Source organism: Candida parapsilosis, contig 005807 (genome assembly GCF_000182765.1).
Source record: "Candida parapsilosis strain CDC317 annotated contig 005807".
NCBI classification, from domain to species: domain Eukaryota; kingdom Fungi; phylum Ascomycota; class Pichiomycetes; order Serinales; family Debaryomycetaceae; genus Lodderomyces; species Lodderomyces parapsilosis.
Window position 1 is genome coordinate 1,940,577 of NW_023503280.1, and position 23,720 is coordinate 1,964,296.

A 23,720-nucleotide genomic window follows, 5' to 3' on the forward strand; every position below is an offset into this window, starting at 1 on the left:
CGCAAACTCAAACATGGATGAACTAGTTTAGTTCGAGGATGTATTGAGAGGGGACAGCTTCCAAAAAATGACCAATCATTTTAGTCTCAATGGTGATCAAAGATACCCCTCTCGTAGAAGTGTCAAGCCAAATTTTAGTATTGGATTCCACAGGCTTTAACTTCTTTATGAACTGCGCAGTTTAGACATACGCCAGTTTTTCGAGATAAGCATGTTTTAGTTTGAAATTAGTGGCACTAGAATACTTGTGGGGGTACACACTTTTGCACTATCATGGAGAGATATCATTCATGACAGCCACCAATTTGTAGAAATTCCATAGGAACATGACATCCTTTTAAATTGGGGTTGCCTTTCATCTGAAAATGGAAAACATTCACATCAAGCTCATTGGTGCGAGCTTTGAATGAAACAACTGCAACATCTAGACCACTGATTGATTCTAGTGATATTGACTTTGGAAATCCCTACACTATACAACAACTTGTTCCGCGTAAACATGATCTCTTTCATTATAAATAACTAAATCTTTTTATCTGACCTTACATCATCTTCAATGCTTCCTTCTTCGAGCTGCACTTCATCATCGTCAGTCACATGCAAATTATTGTGGAACTTTTCGGGTCCTACCAAGACACATATTATCATGTAGCCGAAAACCGCACCACAAAAGATACACATCACCTTACCGTAATCGTACATGTCTCCAGCACCACCTTCAAGTGGGAATCTCTCTCCAATACGAGCCTCAATGGTGGCACTAGCTGAACTGACTAAATTACCCAACTGATAAGCCAAACCTGAGATTAATGCCCTATTGGCTTTATTCACAACCTCTAGCAAATAAACTGATGAAATACCCCATGCACCCATAACACCACCATTCAAAAAAACGTAAGCCCACCAATTCCTATTTGCATTGAAGAAAGATGGGTATACAAAAGCTCCATTCCAGATCATGCAAATGATAACCGTAAGTCTTCGTCCAAAAAGTTCTGAAGCTGAACCCATTATGATACCACCAATCATTCCTCCAAGGTTACTCACAACAACAATAACCGTTTTGGTGTTTAAACTAACATCAAACTGTTTTGTCAACATTGTAACATACAAGTCTTGTGAACCATGTGTAGTGAAGTTCCACCCGCTGTACAAGAAAATAAGGTAAATAAACAACAACCACTCTGTTTTCAACGTTTGTAAAACACTCATGTCAATGAGTTTATGTTTGACTTTATTCTTTTCATTGAACCGTTTCTTCTTTTCTTTTAATTTAATGAAATCGGGGGATTCAGGAATAACAAGTCTCCAAGCAATCAACAACACACTTAATCCAGCACTGAACCAGAACAAGCTCCTCCAACCTTCACCTTCTTTGTAAGTGCCCGAGAAAGCCCTATAGAACACCATTGCTAAAATGTAACCGAATGAGTAACCAGGTAAGAATAATCCCGATAATACCGACCTTGCAACTGTTGGTTGTCCTTCAATTGCCGTCACCATAGCAATAGGATACATTGCCCCCATCAAGATACCAAACATTGCCCTCACTCCAAGAAATTGCTTGTATGTCTGCACGAATCCGGTACCTATCTCAACAACAATGAAAAGGAACAATATCGTTATATAGCACCATTTTCGACCAAACTTGTCAGCAGCAATACCGAAAATGATTGCTCCTACTGATCTAAGCATCAATACCAAAGTCACACCCCAAGTTATATCAGTCACACTTACTTTCAAAGTAGCAGCAATTTCCGAAGCTGACACAGAAACACAAAAAAAATCCATTGAATCTAGCGACCATGCAAGAAATCCTAGCCCGTAGAAATTCCAGTCCAATGCTGTCATTTCTTTCAAACCAGGTATTGGGTTTACTACTTGATACCATTTTTTTTCTTGATGATACAAGGGCAAGTCTAACATGTTTGGTATTCTTGTGGCAAAATAATGTTTGATTGATGGCCAAGACAAATCTGGTTTTTCATTAAACAAGTCATTGTGGTTGTCATCTTCTACCATATGATCATTGTGGGATGAGTAAGGGGATACGTGCTCCACCTCTGTTTTGTCTTTCATCATTTGTTGTTGTGGAGCTGCTTGAAGATACCACACACATGAATTCAGAAAACTGTGCTGTTTTTATAATTTGCCTATGAAAATGGGGGGGGGGGGGGGGGGGGAAAGCAAAACCCACTGAACTCAAAAATCGTACGTTACCCTTATCTGCAATTACTCCGAGAAACAATAGGCTTTAAAGCTCAACAAAAACGTTTTCCAAAAATGTGGGGGAGGTAGACAAATAAGGTGATTGAAAACTTTGTTAATGTTTGCATTGTTTGCATCTCTATAGAACAATACCAGACTACCATGTTCTGAAACTTTAGTGCCTTTTGCAGCCTCACACATGTATAAAATAGACCACAAAAACAAGATTAATGTTACTCTTTCTTTCTTTCTTTTTCTTTTTTATGATTGCGGGGGAGATATGACGCGGCAGCGTCCGGACATTAATTTAGCCCGAAGTTTAAAATGTAATGTAAAAGTGGAGGATACTTGATGGGAGGGAAGGAGGGGAAAGCAAAACTACATTGACATAAAAGCCCTTCTACATGATCTGTTTCTTGGCAATACATAAGGTGTCCAAAGTTTTTTTCCAAAATGCCTCAAAATCGACATTCCATAACCACAACTTTTCCACCATCAAACAAAATCGTAAAAAGTGTAAAGTTAAACAACCCCGCTCTTTTCGTTATTGAACCATATCTGTATATTCGTATCAAAATAACACGTCCAACAGGTTGGGAACTTCGGCAATCGGGTTCCAAACAGTGACATAATAGAGACAAGATTGACAGCTTTCGGGGGATCTTCTCTTTTCTTTTAATACATATAAGGTTTGTCGAAGTTTCAAAAGTTGTTCCATATTTTGCTGGGCGCTGTCAATTTTCAAATTGAAAATCGGGGCCACACAGTAATGGACATTACTGAACTAAACAGTGCAGGCAAAATCATTAGTCAAGTAGTTGTTAGATAAAGAACTCTGATGCAGCAGTTTTTAGTTAGGGTTACTATCATCCCTATCTAGACAACTTACAAGTTAAGTCACCTCTTGAGGGTTGAGATCAGGGTAGTGTGCACCATACCATAACGAAAAAGCTCCCTCACTGCTTTATCAATATCTCGCTACCATTTTGTTCCCCGCTGAGTCATAATTTTTCGCTACCACGGCGATTTTTTTTTCTTTTCTGATAAAAGCGCTAATAGAAATTGCGTGCAATCAGGCTCAAAATGAAAAATTTAAAGAGAATTAACCGCCGACAAAATTTCTACAACCATTTTTCCACCAAAAGATATCTTTTCTTTCTTTTCTACAACTCAATTCGTACCCTCCACAATGGTTCAAAAAGTTTTACTATTAGGTTCCGGTTTCGTTGCTAAACCAACAGTTGACATCTTATCGCAAGACCCCAACATTGAAGTCACAGTTGCATGCAGAACATTATCCAAAGCTAAAGAATTAGCCGGTGATAAAGCCCAAGCTATTTCATTAGATGTCAATGATACTGAAGCTTTAGATGCTGCAGTGGCTAAATTCGATTTAGTCATTTCATTGATCCCATACACTTTCCACGTCAATGTCGTCAAATCCGCCATCAAGAATAAAAAACACGTTGTCACTACATCATACATTAACCCACAATTGAAGGCATTGGAAAAGGAGATTGAAAATGCTGGGATTACCGTTATGAATGAGATTGGATTGGATCCTGGTATTGATCATTTATACGCTGTCAAGGCTATTGAAGATGTTCATAAGCAAGGTGGTAAAGTTAAATCATTCTTGTCATATTGTGGTGGATTACCAGCTCCTGAGAACTCCGACAATCCATTGGGATACAAGTTTTCATGGAGTTCAAGAGGTGTATTATTGGCATTGAGAAATGCTGCCAAGTATTGGCAAGATGGACAAATTGTTGATGTTAAATCGGAAGATTTGATGGCTACTGCCAAGCCATACTTTATTTATCCTGGATTTGCTTTGGTTTGTTACCCCAATAGAGATTCCACCACTTATAAACAATTGTACAATATCCCCGAAGCCGAAACTGTCATTAGAGGTACTTTAAGATTCCAAGGTTTCCCTGAATTCATTAAAGTGCTTGTTGACACTGGGTTTTTAAAAGATGATGAAATGGAAATTTTCTCCAAACCAGGTCCATGGAATGAAGCTACTGCTAAATTGATTGGAGCTAAATCATCTTCAGCTGAAGACATCATTGCCAAAATCAAGAGTTTAACCAAGTTTAAATCCCCTGAAGATGAGGAGCGGATTCTTGATGGTTTCAAATGGTTGGGATTGTTATCAGATAAACAATTGACCCCCAAGGGTAACCCATTGGACACATTATGCGCCACTTTGGAACAATTGATGCAATACGAACCGGGTGAACGTGATTTAGTTATTTTGCAACACAAGTTTGGAATTGAGAACAAGGATGGTTCAACTGAAACTAGAACTTCTACATTGGTTGATTACGGTGACCCCAAGGGATATTCATCGATGGCTAAATTGGTTGGTGTTCCTTGTGCTGTTGCCACTAAACAAATTTTGAATGGAACATTGAGTAAACGTGGGTTATTGGCACCAATGAGTTCAGAGATTAATGATCCTATTATGAAGGAGTTGAAGGATGATTATGGTATTTACTTAGTTGAAAAGACTCTTTAGATAGGGTAAGAATCTAATATGAATATATATATGTGTGCATATGCTTTAGTCATAGTAGTCGTCGTCATCGGATTCAAACCCTGATGAATAACTCAGAATTATGTTGCTTATATCTTCGATTAATTCTGCTTTATCTTCCACTAAATCATTAAAATTCAACTTTAATCTCTCAATTGTTGTTTTGTAAGGCTTGAGATAATCTTTGATACCATTGTGTACATTAAATTCAATATGAAACTTGTCATTTTTGCTTTGTAAAATGTTGGGAAATGTGTCAGTGTTTGTAATTTGTGTCATGTAGGGGTTGGTGTATACATTTGTTGGAATTCCATCATCATCATCAATGCTCATTGCGTTGCCATTTGTATTGAGATCCTCCTTGTTTCTGACAATGTAGTTTTTATTTATATATCGAATATTCTCCATCGATTGAGATACACCCAAACTGATCTCAGGTTTACGTGCCTCTTGAGTCAATGTAGTCAAGTCACGCACTTTGGTCAAGTCAATATCCATCAAATCACCACCAACACCAGTACCAACACCAGTACCACCGCCAGAACCACCACTATCTCCCTCCCCGACAATCTTGACTTCGTTAACAATCTTTCTCGCTTCATCTCCACGTAACAAATTCTCTTGCATATGAAACATACTCACTTGATCAACATATTGGTTATTGACTCCCCAAATCAGATTTATGAAAAGAGCAGGAATGCACGATGTATGCCAAATAGAACTCGTATCTAACAGCGATAACATTGATGAATTGTAATTGGGCAATAAGGGGATAAATAAACTCAGTGATTTATAAAGTTCAATAAATGATTTGATTTGGGAGACTTGGTAAAGTATAGACTGTCTATGCTGCTCCAGGTGGTGATGCTCATGATGATTATATTGCCCATAGATCCATACATTCTCCTTATTATTGAAAAACTCATCTTGAATGACTTCAATCATGGCAGTGGTGAACCCACTCCAAGAATCATCAATGGTGGTACCTAGTTGTAAACCTTGTAGGAAGTCACATTTCTCTAACCAGTACCGAAAATCCTCCACCGATTCCGTTCCAATTGATTTGAATTCGGTAATCCCAGTGGAATACAAGTCAAATTTTTGCCGTGGTAGATTGAAATTTAATCCATACAGGTTGTACTGGTGTTGATAAGAAGGTAGAGTGATGATTGATTTTGGGTTATATATGAGTTTATTATAATCAGTCCAATACTTGGTATTACCTGTATGTAATAATGATGCATCAGCTTTACCTTGATCCAAGCTCTTTTGATATTCATGCTTTTGCAGTTGAGTAGTTTGCAGTTGTTGTTGTTGCGACTGGTTCAAGATGGGTATGTTCAATTGGGGTATTTCTTCGGCATACTCGTACTTGTTCAATGCACCTAAACCGTTACGTAAGTCAAATAAAAGTGCTCGTGGATAATAGTTTGCTGTAGTGGATCCATATGGTTTTGATTTATATAGAAATGTTGATAATTGATGATTGAGTTTGGTATCTTTAGTGTATGGTATTTGAGACTCTTGAAAGTTGTATAGATGGGTAATTGTACTGTTTGAATATTGACCGTAGGAAAGATTGAGAATCTCACTCATGCCTGCTGTACTGCGGGAAGGGGGGGGGGGGGGGGGGAAGAGCCACTCGTTGAATGGGAGTGGGGGGCACTCTTTAGCCATTTTTCTGCGATGAAGTCACGGGATTGAAGGCAGGCGCTACCACCCGATGTTTTTTTTGCGAAAGTTTCTATCATGATTCCTGAGTATACACCACAAAGATAAGCTTTGCTTTGCTTTGGAAGCCATTTGTGTACTGCCTGTATGCAAAGAATGTGTCACTGAGTGTAGAAATGTAAATGTGTTACTTGATGAATGTTGTGGCTTATGAACAAAATACGGAAAGTCAAAAGATTTCCTTCAGAGAATCTATCTGTCCAACATAAAGTTGGATTGAGAGGGATATGTTATTTACCATATAAGCCGCCAGCGAGTGTCGTTGTAAAGTTCTGTTTTAGTTCTGCCTGCAAGGGTTGTGGCTTGTCCTTTGCTTAAGATCATTTCGTTTGAGTGTACAAGTTTTTTATAGTACATTTGAGAGTTTTAGGAAATGACGCGTCTACTTGAGTTTGTTTTTTTGGAGTGACTTGACCAGAAAAACATAAAATATTTATTATGTAATACAATAATAAAAAAATCGTGTAAGAGAACGAAAAGAAAGAAAAAAAAAACATCAAAATAGGAGACAGAACCAAAGAGAGAGAGAGAGACACTCACACTCACACTCATACATAAATAAACATACATATACACATGGAAAAGGACGATTCATTTGATGTTGGTAATACCACAGTTGTATCAATCCCACGTAGTGATTTAGACACAGGCTTACAAGAAGAAGTGGGAGGTGTTGTCACTAGTAATGTTGGATCAGACCAAAAAATATCAAAGCATACTAAAGAAGAACAACAAGACGGTGGGAAAGTGGGGGAAGAGGGAAATATTATTTTGAATTCCGACTCCCAAACAACAACAATACCCACCACCACTACTAATAAGAATACTGCAGAGATATCAACAACAACAACAGTGGCAGCAGCAACAACGCAATCTCCATCAATTTCATCTATTTCTTCATTGGATAGTGACAGTTCTACTGGTAAACTTATAAAATCATTTTCCAAGACCAAGCTTACGGATAGTAACAAAGAAAATCAGCAACCATCATCAACAACATCCACCACCACTACAACCAAAAGTATAGATTCTGATAGACCAGCACTAATGGCTACATCTACTGAAAACAGTGTCAATACGTCAACCACGAAAATCACCAAACTCCCACAATCAGTTGCTTCTAAAACCAATTTCTACAATGATTTGACTACCAAAAACACCAACAATACTACCGCTACTACTCAACAACCACAACCACAAAAGAAAAAACCAATTAAGTTTACAGTCAGAAAAGTCTCTCATGAAGCTATTAGTACGCCATCGTCGCCATCGCCAGATGCAATGACTCACGGACATACTCGTAGTCACAGCAGGCACAGCAGTGGTGGAAGTAATTATCATTACCATCATCATAAATCACCAGTACCAACCTCAACCAATGGAACGTATACATCTACTAAACCATACCAATCAACAACAACGTCTTCATCAACATCACCACCAATAGGAACTACAACTAACCCTTTAGTAGACCCACACGAGGTTGAGAACCGCAAGAAATTATCAGCAGCACAACATAAATACGATCAATACGAAGCCAGAATAGTTAAAATTGATAAAGAAATTCAATTTTTAACCAACTTGTTACCACCGTATAATGTTGATGTTGATTACAATACTCGAGTTAAGATACAACGTGCAATTGAGAAATTAAAGGGTAAACAAGACGAATTGGCGAGAAAAAAGTATGGATTGGGTATAACTATTAGTCGACTTTGGCGTGCTAGTGAAGGAAGTGAAATATGGGTTAGAAAAGTGGATTGAAAGGTGTAGCTAACATGAGAGCGTTGTATACATAGAACGTTGTGTTTTTCTTTCCGATACCCATAGATATGCCTACCTGTATGTATTTAAAAGTAGTGATAGATAGATAGACAAATAAAACTCAATGGTAGTTTGTAAGTGGAGTCCTTTTTATGAGAGTGATATGGTACTAATCACGTGAACGGAGTAATAAAACCGAGAAATTACTAGATTTGAGAATATCACACAATGTCTGCATTTTGTGTGATTTACTGCATACACAACACATATGTCTTTGTAATTTTTTTTTTCTTTTTTTCTTGGAGTTGTGTGTGTATGTTATGGTGTGTGTGGTAACCACAGTCACCATTGATTGGGTGTACAACCTTGTCACATGATCAAGTAGAAGGAAGTTAAAAACGATAGTCATGGATGGCTATCATTGAAAGACTGAGAATGTAGCTCTTGGTTTTCGCAAAGCGTAACATAATTTACCCTTGTGTCAAATGACACATGATGTTTCCATTTAAAGTTTTCACTAGTCAATTTTGGCACTTTAAAGTGGGCTTTTATAAAGTAAGCTCTTGTTTCTATAACTAAAGAAGAAGTGGGTGCGTCATAGAGCATCCTCTTCTCTAATAAAGAGCTCATGGCTTACAAAATGCGTGTTTATTGTGCTGAGTTTGGATCGTGGGATGTGTGCGGTGTCAGCCTTGCCATTAGGAAAGAAGACGGTAGCATCTGTTTGTTTTTGGTATTTAACTAAAAGTTCCGATTACCCATTGCATATCACCCCATCTAAAATAGAATTACTCAGGTAGTAAGAGCTACAAAGGATTTACTTGTTACAATATGAGTTATGGTTATGTAGATTACTAGATATGATACTGTGATTCTATTGGTTAGATACTACTATTACTACTACTGCCACTACTACTACTACTACTACTACTACTACTCCTCTTTGTATGGGGCTATACTAACTAAATTAGATTTAAGTAAACAATGCAAAAAAAAAAAAAAGAAATTACAACCAGAAAAGAGAAAAAGAAAAAGGAGGTAAAGAGGGAGAGAGGAGTAGTATCCAAAGTAATAGTTATAGTTATAGTTATATTAGGGGACAAGTGGGAAAGGAAGAAATTATCAACTCTTCTCTTTCTTACAACCAAACCAATCATAGACTTCCTACTAAGTAGATACTAGACTACCACTATTCTTATAGAAAAAGACAATTGCAAAAGAAGAATAAAAAGAAACATAATAATACTTCAGTTAATATACTTTGGTAATAATACAACAACAACACTTACAACACTAACAACACTAACAACAGTGTTTTCACAGTTTTAGATTATTTTGTTTTATTTTATTTTATTTAATTTTTTTTTTTTTTTTTTTTTTCTTTTGGTTTAGAGTTCACAAGATCTCCTTTACTCACTAGGTCAAGATCAACTTACTACATTAATATTACCACCACAATACGACACAGCACAAGAAGCATACACTCATAGATACCATTACAATAGACTCCATAGCACAGCACAAGCTATCATACCATCACACTACAGTACTTTGAAACACACCCATCCACATCCACACACACACACTAACACACCTTACACACCTTATACACACATTTAGATCTAGACAACGCATTCTTTGTCCTATTTTGAATGACTACTACATCTAGATACCACTCCTCAGATAACTCAGATCACTCGTTAACAAACTCAATAATAGCTGATGAAAACAACTCACTAACTGATTATTGCAACGATGATGATGATGTAGGAGGAAAAGAAGATACTCCAATGACTACCTCTTCAGCATCAGCATCAGACTCACAGACCGATGAGTCAATACACAACAACAACAATAACAACGACAACAAAAACGAGAACAGTAAAATGCATAGCCACTACAACCTCCCGCTGACTAAACCACCTTATTTCAAACCACCTACATTCACTTTAGGAGGAGAACAACCCAATAGGCTATACCCTTCAATATCCACATCCAATAACAAAAGAGTGGCATCGCCACTATCTCGGTCACCAGTAATCAAGGCTGTGCAGCCACAACACCCACCACCACCTCACCCTATATGTCCATTACCACCACACCCACACAAGTTGGAAAATAACAAAAAGACCCCATCGTCAGAACAATTTGCACCATCACCTATTCCTAGAATAGATAACAACAATACCAACAGCAACAGGGATGTATCTCAACAAAGAGACGCCAATGACAGCTTACAAGATCTTTTAAAATTCCCGTCAGAGTCATCACATGCTTACTCATATGCTCATTTATCCCCCAATTCATTAGCCCTTCGACTCAATGTTTTAAAACGTTCATTGGAGATTTTGAAAGATCGTCCAGAATTGTTTAAATCTATAACTAATCAAGACCATTTTGAACAAGAATCAACACCTTTACAAAGATCCATAACCAACACGATCATTGATGATACTTCTATAATGGATGGCGACGAAGCAAATACAACAGACGTAGCAGCAAGTTCAATTAGATCAAGTGTATTTTCACATCCAAATCATAGTGCTGACTATATACATGATGTTTCATCACCAACAACTGCTTCCAAGACCATGGATAAGAAAAAATACAAACTTCAATCAAATGCATCATCGGCAGCTTTGGCAGCTTTGTTTAAGCCATCACTCCAAAGATCAGATAGCCTTCCTATAGTTAATAGAGATGCAAGAAAAGTTTCAGCACCATCAAACTTGCAGCAAGATGCCATTGCCGAAAAGAAGAGACAACAACAACAGCAGCAGCCGAAGCAGCAACAGCCAAAGCAGCTAGGCTCCACCGATGACTACAAAGACGTCATTGATTTACTTGAACACGACTTGGATTCTTTAATGGAGAATACTCAAGTTGCAACATCACTACATGATTTGTCGCTTTCAACTCATGACGAACAGAGTAAAATCAAGTATGACTTATTGAAAAAAAAGTTGATTTATGCATTGGCTATGCCATTTGTTGAAAACTCAGCAGCAACTTCAGAGATATTAGAGAATAGCATTAAAGAACCAATAACAACAACAACAACATCTACCGCATCGCCAATGTCAACTACGTTTTCAACAGTTGCATTGAAGGAGCTTGCCAGGATAGATCAAATGGGGGACAAATCGCTGAATCAATCACCAATCACTCCAACATCTACAAAGCAAGAGAATTTTAATGCCAAACGACCATTCAATTCCATGCTCACGAGCAAATACTCCTCACCGCAATCAATCTTTACAGTTGAGGCGGATTTGCCATGGTCAGTAAAAGCTGCAAACGATTTAGCATGTCTCATGTTTGGAATATCAAAAACAACTATAAAGGCATTGACATTGATGGATTTAATTGCTCCACAATTTCGTGATTTTGTCTTGTCAAGAATCACTGAATACACTTTTGAAAATAGCCGCAAGGATTCAATATTGTTTGCCGGTGAAATTGTGGCCATTGTTCGACCTGGTGATCAAAACTACTCATGGACTTCACTTTGGGCCAAGAAGAAGGGCAATTTGATCATTTGTATGTTTGACCAAATACCATGTGATGCTTTTGATGTGATTATACTGGGGGTTGGAGGTAAACAAGATTCAGGGTTTTTTGGCAACTCGTATAAGATTGACAATTTTCATGAAATTGCTGGTGGTATGTCATCAGTTTACGGGTTGGATAAAGTTGGGTCATTGACAGAGCTTAGTGAAACAATGAGTAATGAATTGATGAATTATGGCTCAGGCAATAATGAGGTGAAAAGCGCTGCGCGTGATAGTGAATTTATCAATCACACAAGGTATTTCACAATACAAGTTGATCAAGGAGCTGAGAATATCCCCTGCGCTATTACATCAACTGCACTTCTGTTGGATGATGACGATGATGGTGATGCTGAGCCACAAATCAAATTGAAAATCCACACCATGCCGTATATTGCAGGTATCTTTGTGTTGAATGGCACTGATTTTACCATTATGTCATGCAACAATGCCATTGCCAAAAACTTGTTTGGCCGATCAGCCAAATACTTGCGTAATCGAAAAATTGATGAATTAATACCTAATTTCACCAAAATCTTGAGTGTTGGCCTTGAAAAAAACATGGAAACTTTTCAAGTTGTTAACGGATTAGTATTGCCAGAACATTTTTTCAGGAAATACGATTCAGTGATCAAATATCAACAACAGTCTCCTGACGAAATTGAATCTGAGGAAGATATATTTTTCAAATGTCCTGGAATTGAAGGTAAACATCGTGATGGCAAGACACTATATGTGGATGTACAAGCTCGTGTATCAACAAATAATGCATTGATCTTGTGGGTGACGTACTCGCGAACCAAGAAAGATGTTAGTTTGACTTCTGAGCTTGAAGCTTTGAGCTCATCAGCATCGTCAATGTCATTGGCTTCTTCTACCGATGATCATTCGGTGGTGTCAATACCATCGCGGACACAAACACAGTCGAATTTGTTGAACCTGGGAGAGGCGGCACAAATTCATTCTCAACAACCACCACAGCCGCAACAATCATCACAACAGCCTCCGCAGCCACAACAACCGCAACAGCAGCAACAGCAGCAACAGCCTCCGCAGCCACAACAGCCACAACAACCACAACAGCCACATCCCAATCATCATTACCTTAACCAATTGGCTCTCACCCGTACTAGAACTCAAACAGGTGGATCAGCAGCGTCAGCAAACAACATCCCCTCACAACGAAAGTTGTTTGAAGATGGTAAAGAAGAAGACTTGTTGGAGTTCTCGCCGAGGGAAGTTACTCGCTCACTGAGCACGCGTCGAGTAAAGACGTCGTCGTTTGCTATGCCCATGACCAGCTTGGACAGCTTTATCTACAAAAAGACCAAGGCAGATGAGATTAGAGATGGCGATGCTGCCAATAAATCTCAAGATATCGATTCGATTGATCTGAAGGATATAATGATGACTCCTGCTGATCTAGACTACAATATCCCCTCCACTGCATTTTCCGAAGAGGAAATTTTGGCATTGGAAAACCAATCGTTATCCACAATCAAGGCTGAATCTACCCACTGGCCCAAAGATGTTGGTTTAACTAGACGCACCAAAAAGTTTTCTGAATTCAAAATCATTAAACAAATGGGTGAAGGTGCATATGCGAAAGTTGTGTTGGCTCAACATAAAGAAGACCCAGTATACAAGATAATCATCAAGTGTATTGACAAGGAAAGAATTCTTGTTGATACTTGGGTTCGTGATCGTAAATTGGGCACCATCCCTAGTGAGATTCAAGTTATGGCATTTTTAAACTCAGAACCGCATCCCAACATTGTTCGCATCATTGATTTCTTTGAAGACCTGAAGTATTATTATCTTGAAACTCCCATTTTTGGCAACCCCCCAGCAATTGATTTATTTGATTTCATTGAAGTTAAAAAGGATCTTTCTGAATTTGAATGTAAATTCATTTTCAAACAAATTGTATCAGCAGTTTATCATTTGCATAAAGAAGGTATAGTTCATCGTGATATCAAGGATGAAAATATCATTGTTGATGAAAACGGGTTTATCAAATTGATTGATTTTGGATCTGCCGGATATGTCAAACAAGGTCCATTTGATGTGTTTGTGGGAACAATTGATTATGCATCACCCGAAGTGTTAAGAGGTGAAAAATATGAAGGTAAACCGCAGGATATCTGGGCATTGGGGATCTTGTTGTATACGATGCTTTATAAAGAGAATCCATTTTATAATGTTGATGAGATTATGGAGGGCGATTTGCGGATTCCTTATGTTGTTAGTGATTTGAGTTTACTGTTGGTTAAACGGATCTTGGTTCGTGACGTGGACAAGAGACCGACAATTACTGATATTTTCGAAGATGATTGGTTAAAGTTTTGATTGAGAGTGGAGTGCAAGTAGAGGAAATAGTTTTAGTTTAAGGTAGTTTTTCTTTTTTAGATTTTATAAATAGAATGTGTGATTTTTGAGAGAGCATGGTTTACTTTCAATCTAAAGAGTCCTCTTTTATTATAATTGGAATTTTTCGTTGTGTGGAGATATTCCAATAGTGTTATCAAATTGTTGAAAATTATATTACTAAGAAGAATTGAATTAAAAGCATATCATCTTGGTTAACAGACGGGGTGCAAAGCTTTATACACGATTGGCACAACCAGCTGCAATTCAATCTCTACATCTTCACATCATTTCTTGTGGTACCAACACCTGCCTCTTCATCACGAGAAGTAGGAGTAGCATCACCACCACCACCTCTTTCTTTACCCGCACCATTACCAACACAATGTTGTGGATCTGAAGATACTTCAGCACTAAATAAAGCGCCCGCATAATAAGTTGTATTTTGCAACAAATGTTTACCTCCGAAAGCTTTCATTTCAGGAGCCAAAGTATAACTATAAAACAATCCCCATTCAGTACTGAGCACAACGTAATTCAATATCGAGAACGGCATGATTGCCTGATAGGCACGACAAGTATCTGGCGAATTGTGCTTATAAAACGACTCATTATTATTACAGTGCTTGGGGAAATTAGCAACAATAACCGACCAACCAGCAAGATAAAAGACCCAAAGCACAACTTGAACAGCAAACACTACTGCAGTGGGTGTTTTATTGCGTAATACACTCGGGACAATGAATGCAATGTAAGCTAACCAGATGATGTCGAAGATGGCAACGACCAAATTGAAAGTAACGCGGGGGATGTTGGTGTTGTAACCAGCTAACACACCGGCACTGAGACCCAACACAATCACAGCGAATACAAATTCAGCTAAGCGAAATATGATGCTGATTGTTGTTCTAGTGATGGCCATTGTTTACGACTTTTATTGATTATTGTCTTTATGGGATGTACATATACAGGTATGTGAAGATTATTGGTTATTGAGGGATTCCTGAAAGGGTGGGAATACATGGGCTATAAATAAAAAAGATGATGATAGATCAATCATTTCGAATGGAATTGATATCAACGAACTGAATAAAGGAGAGGCTGGAGAAATCGTTGTTCATGGCTCCAAAAATAGGAGTCATGTATGGCCAACAATGGGATTTTCACACTAAACATTTAGTTAATTGAACAATAAGCTTAATTGTTTATTAGGTTACACGGCGTTAGGCATTTTAATTCCGATTTTGATCCCCAAAAAGAACTGTGGATCTTTCACAAACGTATACACTAAACTCAAAAACTCAAATGAACGCCGTACGGAACATGATAATGCTTTGTGTTACACGGCTAGTTAAATAGACGGATAAGAATGCACTTCTTTTTTTTTTTTTGGCAAGATGTTTAAATAAAATATAAGAGGGAATGGGGGGGGGGAAGGAGGCTTAACATTAATAAGTAGACATCGCCTATGTTTTGGAGAGCTATTTTTTACACTTGATGCAGCTCTACTCTATATATATACATATATATGTACGTATTATTGAACCATCAATTTCTCCTCAGATAAGCTAAGTTAGTTGGGTCCCACACACGTGCACCAAAGTGTGAATGCAATTTAATTACTTTTGTGTGACGTCATTCTTATCTTTTTCACAAAAAGTTTTCGAGATACAAAGTCTAGCATAGTAGAGATTCCACTTGAGTTAAAGTACACGACTGCGTGGATATATACTAGCGAAGACCAAAGAAGCACGACTGACCGTGGATACACCAAGAGTATTATAAATGTAGTTAATCAGCAAAGCACAGACACTTGCGATTGAGCTAACAAGTGCACTCAACTGAAATGGGGATTCAACATGAAATGTCGCAAGTGTAATCATAATTGGTGAAATTAATATAACACGAAATGTTAGTCAAAAGGTTCAAGTGGACATCAAATGCGCAAAACGGTCTTCTTTCATTCTTTATTTCTGCTATTTTGAAATAACTCTATTTTAAAAGGAAATTAGAGTGAGTCCTATTTAAATCATTCAGTTGAGAACGAGAAAAGTCGTAAATGTAAAACCTGCGACAATGCGACTTCTCAAACAATTGAAACCGAAATTTGCAAATTTAAGATGGGTCAAAAATCCTTCCCCTACGCGTTAGCATGATTCGAGAGACAGGGGAGCAATTCAATGATGTTGTTACATTGACAGATACATTCAGTATCCTAGATCCAAGCACCAATATCGAAATCATCATCACCCCCATTTACATGATCAAATTACAATCAATAATTGATCTAATACCGAAACAAACATCACTCCAATCGCATCAGAGCCTATTATCAGAGCTCTCAAACGACAAGAGTACCAAATCTGTAGTCGAACCTGTTATGCATATTTTTAAGAGCAGTACATCAAGACTACGACGCAATGGATATTGGTTGTGTAAGTTGAAATTTGGAATCGATGACAAGTTTAACCACTGGGGAGTGGTGTTTCCCATGATGGATGTGGGTACCACAGGTGGTACTTATTTGGGCGTTTTCAAAATCAATGGACCTGTTGCGGAAGATAAGAGGGCGGGTGAATTGTATCGTGTCGCTAATGAGGCAGATTTGATAAACGTTGGAGAGGAAACGCCAAAGTTTGAGGAGAATACTGAGTCGACTATGGCGTCCGATGATGCTATAGAGTCATTTTCAATGAAACCGCCAATATCAATGGAGACAAAAAAGGGCAATTCACACAATGTCGAACACGACACCAATGATGCTAATAATGCACTCACTTTACCCAATTTTACATCGCCTTCAAAGCGCGACGAAAGTCAAGATCCACTTCAATTCCTAAATAATCGATACTACCATTCACTATACTCGTTGAATGAACCACTAAGTTACTTCCCCAAGGCTTCATTAACAAGATTCAAGAATCTTTGTCATGGCGATGTTGATTCGGTTGCTTCTATTCTTGATTTGTTGATTTCCAATATGGAAAAGTTTGATTCACGATATGATGGGAAATCAAATGGTGAGTTTTTCTTGCATGACAAGGATGGTGGCGACGTGGCTAATTGTGAAATGTTGCATCAGGAGAAATTAAAACAAAGAGTTGGATTTACTGTTAGGAGGGAGATGGAAAGTGGTGGTGAGATGGAGAAGGAAAAACTGATCATACTAGATGGGATTGATAATGATAAATTACAGAGGCTAATGCTAGAGTTGAAGGTACGCGAAGCTCAATTACAACTTATACTTTTGTTTGAAGTTTTCCAAAATTGGAATATCAACGAAGATGATTTCTTGAGCCACAACTTACAAAAGTTAAGTCAAATGATGTTGAAACAAAGTCAAGAGCAAAAGAAGGTGAGTCTTGTTCGAATTCGCAAAAGGAGGAAATTACAAAAGGACAAGGGGAATGAAGAAGAAGCAGAAAGTAAAAAGAGAAAACGTGTTAAACCGACAACGTTGCTGGATCAATCCACTTTGAATGGGATAAAAAATCGGGAGTTTGCTTACTACTTGTACTTGAATAAGTTGATTGATAGGTTGAATTTATGGGAAGTCTTGTTGGCACCTGATAACAAACAAATTGGTTCGCCGGGTGTGTCTAGCGCCAATGATTCCACTGGTGCTCCTTCATCATCATCGAGTTACGGCTTCTTGGCGTATGTTTTGGTACCTTATTATGGCAAGACATTGCCGGTGTTGATGAAATATGTTATTCTGAATATGAAGAATACTAATATGAAGTTAATCAGTAACCACAAGAAGCAAAAGAAAGCGAGTCAGAAAAAGAAGGGCCACTCTGCGGGCTTTGACAAAGTTGATTCTAATGGCAAAACAAATGGTAATGGGGAAACAAAGAAGCACGGAAATTTTGAAAGAAAACCTTTGTTCAAGAATGATAGTGCAAGTGGTGAATTAATTAAAGACATTTCAATTGCGTCTTTAAAACGATCGAAATCGAGTCTTGGAGGTCAAACATCACGAGAATTGTTGGATAAGCGACAAGTTGATTTGAATTTTAAGCCGCCACATTTGAAAAAGCAAATTAGTTCAAATGCGGATAGCAATGGCAATCAATCATCATCTTCTTCGTTGGCATCGTCGTCGCTTATTTTTGGACAAGCACGGCGAAGCAAGACCTTGGCTGGTGGTGAGACCCTGATGCTGGCTCAGTCAAGACCAGGACCAGAATCGCGATTAGGATCAACTTCAATTGTGAATGTGGCAGAAACGCCAATGAAAGCGGGACAACGAAGCACATTACCGCTTAGAGGTGCTGGTAATGGGACCGTTGGCGGAGGTAATGGTTCTTTGGGTGGAAATATGATGAAGTCAGTGTCACAAATTGAAGCGACACCAGCTAAGCAAAGAATCATAGATTTGGAAATTTTCACACCAATAAGCAAACCCAAATTAAACTCGACCGAAAGCACTGGAACCCGACAAGATCAAGCTACTGATTCCATATTCACCAGTCCCGTAACCGGCGATTATGTAAATGAGAGAAACGGTAGGGCATCGCCATTTTTGAAACCGGGGTCTAGTCTAATGACCCAGCGACTACATTCGGTAGCATCTGGTGCTGTTGGTGGTGCTACCTCTGTGAACCAGGGACAACAATATGATGTGGTTGCGGCAACACCGAAAAAACAGACAACTGACAAAGCACCTTGTGTTATAGCTGTGACGCCCAATGATATGATTGTTGAAGCTACACCGGTACAAAATGAGCGGAAAAGTCCACAACTACAAAAGCTATTAGATGTACAAGCTACCCCAGTACAAGACATCTCCAAACTTCAATCTTCCACAGCTACTCTCATTGAAGCTACACCAAACCAAGGTGCGCAGCAAAAAATTCAGTCTCCCTTTGTTCAACATTTGAATGAGACTGATGTCGAATTCAAGTCGCCGGTTGTGCATAAAAATGGAGCGTTTACAACTCCCTCGGCTCACAAGACCAAGCCCGGTGATGCTATTGCTATTTCTGAGTCACCTATATATAATGCATACGCCACTGCTGGGTTGTTATCACTACGAAACAAAGATGGAGACGGAGATGGCCATGTTGGTGGTGATGATGAAGGTTATGATTCGGATGAAATACTTAATCCCAAAAAAAAGAAAGCTCGGGCTACATATTCACGACGATGAAGATGATATAGAATAATTTCTTCTGATAACTTAATGAATTACAGTATTGCACTATTTTATACTGCGACTTCGCCAAAGAATATACCTCTTGTTATATCTTTAGCATCTTGCTGTTTTAGCACCAATTCAGCCAATGGCTCGCCAATCCTTTGTTTCAACTTGTCCTTGATTTCATCAGATAAACCAGAGTCAACATCAACATCATCCACATCCATGTTATCTCCATTTGCACTAGATTCAACCTTCACACTGAGTTTCCGTAGTATATCAAGCACGGTATTTATCAAAATATCGCGTTCAAATTGTGATTGATTTTGCTCAACTACTGATTTATACCAAATTTTCAAATTACCAACAAGAACCAATTTCAATACTTCATTACCGAAATTTCTCAACCCCAACAATGCACCGTATTGAGTCCCCACCGGTTTAGTTGAATCAAGTAGCGCTCGTAATAAAGTACGCGTTACTCTTGGTCGTAATGTTGAATATGAAGAGCCATGCACTTTGATTATATGTTCGAGTAATATAGCAGCAAATTCACGTATAGTCAATTGATCTCTCAATGCTTCTTGATAATTCTCAGCTGATTTATTAATTATGGGTCCAATACGTTTTGCCAATAATAAAGTCAAGATACATGGCATTAATGCATGGACATAGGGATCAAGGAAAATCGTCTTGTTATCAGCCAATGCCGAAATCACTTCCAACATGGTTGATAAAATTTCAATGTTTCGTAACTCATTGGTGATTTGTTCAGCTACAAATTGAATAAAGTAGGGAACCAATTGATGTAAACCAGGATCAGATTTCAATGATGTTAAAGCGGCATTTTTCAAACTTTCCTTTTCGGGATCAGTTGAAATTAAAACTTCAACAACTTTATCAAAGTACAATTTCAATTCCTTGGAAAGAACATGCTTGACTAATGGTTTAGTGTCAAATTCTTTATCAGTTGGGTTCTTATTCTTTGATCCATCTTCAGTACCATCCTGTCCATCAACTCCCGAGGCAGAGTTACTTCCCAATGTCAAGATGTCATTACCCAAATACGATGAAGTGGCACCTCGTATCGCTGGTGGTAAATTCTTTATATCTGAAGGCAATGGATTTTGAGGAACCATAGGCTGAACCCCTTCAATAGCCAACCAGTGAGCAGTGAAATTACATCTTCGTGGCACTTTTGGTAACTCTTGATTAATCAATTTCTCAAATTCAATTTCTTGATCATCGAGATAATACAATGTTTGACCACCAGCTCCAACCATTGTTTCTTTGAAATTTATTGGTTGTGAATTATCGTAACCGTATAAAGGCTCAACATTGAGGATTTTCAAAGCATAGTCAATATCACTAGTCATCAATAGTTTTCTTTTGGAATGGCGCATGAATTTGATTGCCAATTCTAAGATCTCATGGATACGATATTCGACATCCATTGCTAGGTTTTTGGCGGCTTCATCAGGGAGATTGATCCCTAAAGAGTCTGCTGAATCTTTGACTGTATCATATGGTGACCATAACGAGTGTGATAGCGGGACTCTTGCGTCCATGATTGTAATGATGTGGGTTCGGGTGGGAAGAGTTGGTTTGTGTATAGAAGTGGTGGATTTGTTTTTTTTTTTTCTTTTTTTTTTTAGTTTCCGCTTTTGCTTTCTTTTGCGACAACACAATATGAGAAGTTGAAGTACCATTCCAAATTCATTATATCATACTAGACCATCTCTATTTACATTGATATTAGGTATTAATAAAGTCTATAAAAAATAACGCTGCTTTACATGCTTCTCCTCATCGCTTTGCTCTCCCTTTCTAATCAAGTAACCTTGGATTAGCATCGGTCACCTTTTTAGTTACACTTCTATAATCAACATTCTCTCTCAAATTTTGAAACTGTGGGACATCAATGGCAACTTCATTTTCGAAATGAGGATCTTCTTCAACTGTAATTCTTGAAACTTCTTTGTATACATTGGCGTCTCTAATCCAACCTCTAATGAAGTTAATACAAGCTCCATTATGTTGCATATAATTCTTGTATGTTTTAATAAGCGACAAGTACAAACCCAATCTTTCTTTTGTTTTGTAATTTTCAGAAAACGCAGTTGCTGCTCGAAGTGCTGACCAATCGGCATTGGCAATGTATTTGTAGTGTTCAGCATCCAATTTAGCCAACAAGTTATTCCATAATTGCAAAATCTCTGGTACTGAGTAATCAACTTTGCCTGCTTGTTTCAAAATAACCCGACGAGAAATAATACTCTTGTCGACATTGAATCTTTCAAAAGCATCAATTACATCCTGAACCAAACTCTTTTCTGTCCACTGCATATTCGAGATCAAAGTATTTAAAAACACCTCATCAATATTGGGTGACTTGGCGAATATCAATTTCAAAAGTTTAATTGATTCTTCATTTGGTTCAGGGTACTTATCAAAGAATAATTTAAACAAACCAGCATTGATTGTGGCCAGCTTGGACGAGTTTGTAGCAGCACTAGTCTCACCATAATGAGCTGAAATACGACTCCATAAATCAACAACTTCCTCCATTGAGTCACCAGCGTTGATACAATTTTCCAAAAATGAAACCATATAAGGAGCTTTCAAAATAACAACATAAGGTAATGAATCAGCACTATCAACTGCCTTGTCAAAGAATCTCTTGGCAATAACAACATCTTTACATTGTCCAATAAATGATAAATGCAATTGAGCCAATCCTCCCAAAATCGATTTCTCTGCTGGTTTTTGTTCATACAATGTCATCAATTCTTCCAAAGCATCCAACCCTCTAGCATGATCACCTTCCATAATGGCAACTTGACCGATTCGGTCGGACAAGAATGGATGTACTGGTTCATTTTCATTAACACTCATGTTATAAATCAGTTTAATTTCTTCATAAGTGAATCTCTTTGTCTCATAGGCCACTTGAAGCACGATGGATAACACATCATGACTCAAGTATAATTGTCCTACACCATTGTCATTCGACTTTTCCGATTGACTAACTCCATTTTCCCATAAACTCATAATCTCGGCATTCAATTTAAATTGTAATAGTGTTCCAAATATCTTGAATAATATACGACTTGACAAGACATTGTTGAAGTCTCCAGCTGCAACTAACTCCGTTAAGTTTAATATAGCAGTTTGATAAATGACATCTTCCTTAAAAGCACTGGCTTGATCCTTGTCTCTATTTCTCGAATTACCCAATCTGGTTTTTCTCAGCGTTATTGTGGCGCTATACAAATTTGCCGCATACCTGTATAAATCCTTTTCGGACATCAGTTGTCTAAATTTTTCATCCTGGATTAAATTGGAAATCTCTTCAATATCTTTGTAAGTGGATGCATTTCTCGAACTCCAATTATTGGTATAATTGGGTTGATGATGTCTATGTTCATAGTAAGGGAATTTCTCTTTAAATTCAGCAGTGAGTGGCTTTTCTTGGAATGAAGACGACAGTAAGGTGCTGCCAGCTGTTGCAGAGGTGGTTGAGTTGTTTCTGAAAAAAAGCTTTGAGTCGAGTGGAGAAGGCTGTGCCGTGGTGGAGGAAGTAGTTGTGAGTGGTACACTAGATCCATTTTTGGCTAGTTTGATCTTCAGAATCAATGAGGGACGTAACCCTTGGGAAGTATTTATTAATCTAAACATCGTGTGTTTTGCACTAGTATTCAAGGGCGAAGATTTACTGGTGTTGAACTCCTGAGTAGTTTATATATAAAAGGCTTTTGTTTGATGGGATGCGTCGTATAAATTTTCTTTTTGGTGGACAGAGAGAGACAGAGAGAGAGAGAGTTTCTTTTTCTTTTTCTTTTTCTATTGCCACTTTTTATATACAGGAAACACCAAATACAAAGCACAGAAAACAGGTGATATACAGCACAATCTATGAAGTACACACACAATCAACAATCATCATCGTCAGCCACTCTTTGACTGTCTTCCGTATAGATCACCCAATCCATGTGCACCGTATATACCCCTTTTCCCGATAAGCTCCTTTCTTTTTGTGAAAAGTACGCGATATGACTCAACAATTTCCAAAGCAAATTAGATCTGTGTTGGGTCGCCTCTTATACAATAAAACGAGTGCACAACAGAAACCCATTCTATCACTATACACTAATTGAAATTACTAACCTACTACTGATTGAAATGATAAGACCTCTTTTGTACTGATACTTTTAGATAGCTCTTGACCTTTCCTGCCCTTTTGTGTTTGTTTGTGCACAAGAGTAGCAAAAGGTAGCGATAGTATCGCTACCATATTACTTTAGCCTTTTTTTTCTTTTTTAGGCAGCCTTCCCTCATCTGTTGTAAAACACCTTGCTTGGAACTCTTACTATACCAAAGCAAGTACTTTTCCTGTCATCACATCGACAAAAAGATA

General features: G+C 38.0%; 9 protein-coding genes across 9 annotated transcripts; 4 read left to right on the top strand and 5 right to left on the bottom strand. All coding sequences in view use genetic code 12, as the record gives it.

The window, feature by feature from the left end:
- Positions 1–522: 522 nt before the first annotated feature.
- Positions 523–2,079, bottom strand: CPAR2_808410 (uncharacterized protein; the record flags this gene model as incomplete). Its single annotated transcript, XM_036808759.1, has 1 exon — positions 523–2,079. One exon carries the CDS (start codon positions 2,077–2,079, stop codon positions 523–525), a length of 1,557 nt encoding a protein of 518 aa, XP_036665464.1.
- Positions 2,080–3,397: 1,318 nt separating this feature from the next.
- On the top strand, positions 3,398–4,732 carry LYS9 (saccharopine dehydrogenase (NADP+, L-glutamate-forming); the record flags this gene model as incomplete). The annotated part of the gene is made up of 1 exon (XM_036808760.1): positions 3,398–4,732. One exon carries the CDS (start codon positions 3,398–3,400, stop codon positions 4,730–4,732), a length of 1,335 nt encoding a protein of 444 aa, XP_036665465.1.
- A 45-nt stretch (positions 4,733–4,777) lies between these two features.
- On the bottom strand, positions 4,778–6,427 carry CPAR2_808430 (uncharacterized protein; the record flags this gene model as incomplete). The annotated part of the gene is made up of 1 exon (XM_036808761.1): positions 4,778–6,427. One exon carries the CDS (start codon positions 6,425–6,427, stop codon positions 4,778–4,780), a length of 1,650 nt encoding a protein of 549 aa, XP_036665466.1.
- Positions 6,428–7,057: 630 nt separating this feature from the next.
- CPAR2_808440 (uncharacterized protein) lies at positions 7,058–8,245 on the top strand (the record flags this gene model as incomplete). The annotated part of the gene is made up of 1 exon (XM_036808762.1): positions 7,058–8,245. The coding sequence occupies one exon, from the start codon at positions 7,058–7,060 to the stop codon at positions 8,243–8,245; it is 1,188 nt and encodes a 395-aa protein (XP_036665467.1).
- A 1,652-nt stretch (positions 8,246–9,897) lies between these two features.
- On the top strand, positions 9,898–14,145 carry FUN31 (serine/threonine protein kinase; the record flags this gene model as incomplete). Its single annotated transcript, XM_036808763.1, has 1 exon — positions 9,898–14,145. One exon carries the CDS (start codon positions 9,898–9,900, stop codon positions 14,143–14,145), a length of 4,248 nt encoding a protein of 1,415 aa, XP_036665468.1.
- A 292-nt stretch (positions 14,146–14,437) lies between these two features.
- Positions 14,438–15,085, bottom strand: CPAR2_808460 (MARVEL domain-containing protein; the record flags this gene model as incomplete). The annotated part of the gene is made up of 1 exon (XM_036808764.1): positions 14,438–15,085. One exon carries the CDS (start codon positions 15,083–15,085, stop codon positions 14,438–14,440), a length of 648 nt encoding a protein of 215 aa, XP_036665469.1.
- A 1,230-nt stretch (positions 15,086–16,315) lies between these two features.
- On the top strand, positions 16,316–19,315 carry CPAR2_808470 (uncharacterized protein; the record flags this gene model as incomplete). The annotated part of the gene is made up of 1 exon (XM_036808765.1): positions 16,316–19,315. The coding sequence occupies one exon, from the start codon at positions 16,316–16,318 to the stop codon at positions 19,313–19,315; it is 3,000 nt and encodes a 999-aa protein (XP_036665470.1).
- A 56-nt stretch (positions 19,316–19,371) lies between these two features.
- TAF60 (Taf60p) lies at positions 19,372–20,871 on the bottom strand (the record flags this gene model as incomplete). The annotated part of the gene is made up of 1 exon (XM_036808766.1): positions 19,372–20,871. One exon carries the CDS (start codon positions 20,869–20,871, stop codon positions 19,372–19,374), a length of 1,500 nt encoding a protein of 499 aa, XP_036665471.1.
- A 259-nt stretch (positions 20,872–21,130) lies between these two features.
- Positions 21,131–22,981, bottom strand: CPAR2_808490 (uncharacterized protein; the record flags this gene model as incomplete). The annotated part of the gene is made up of 1 exon (XM_036808769.1): positions 21,131–22,981. One exon carries the CDS (start codon positions 22,979–22,981, stop codon positions 21,131–21,133), a length of 1,851 nt encoding a protein of 616 aa, XP_036665472.1.
- Positions 22,982–23,720: the final 739 nt, after the last annotated feature.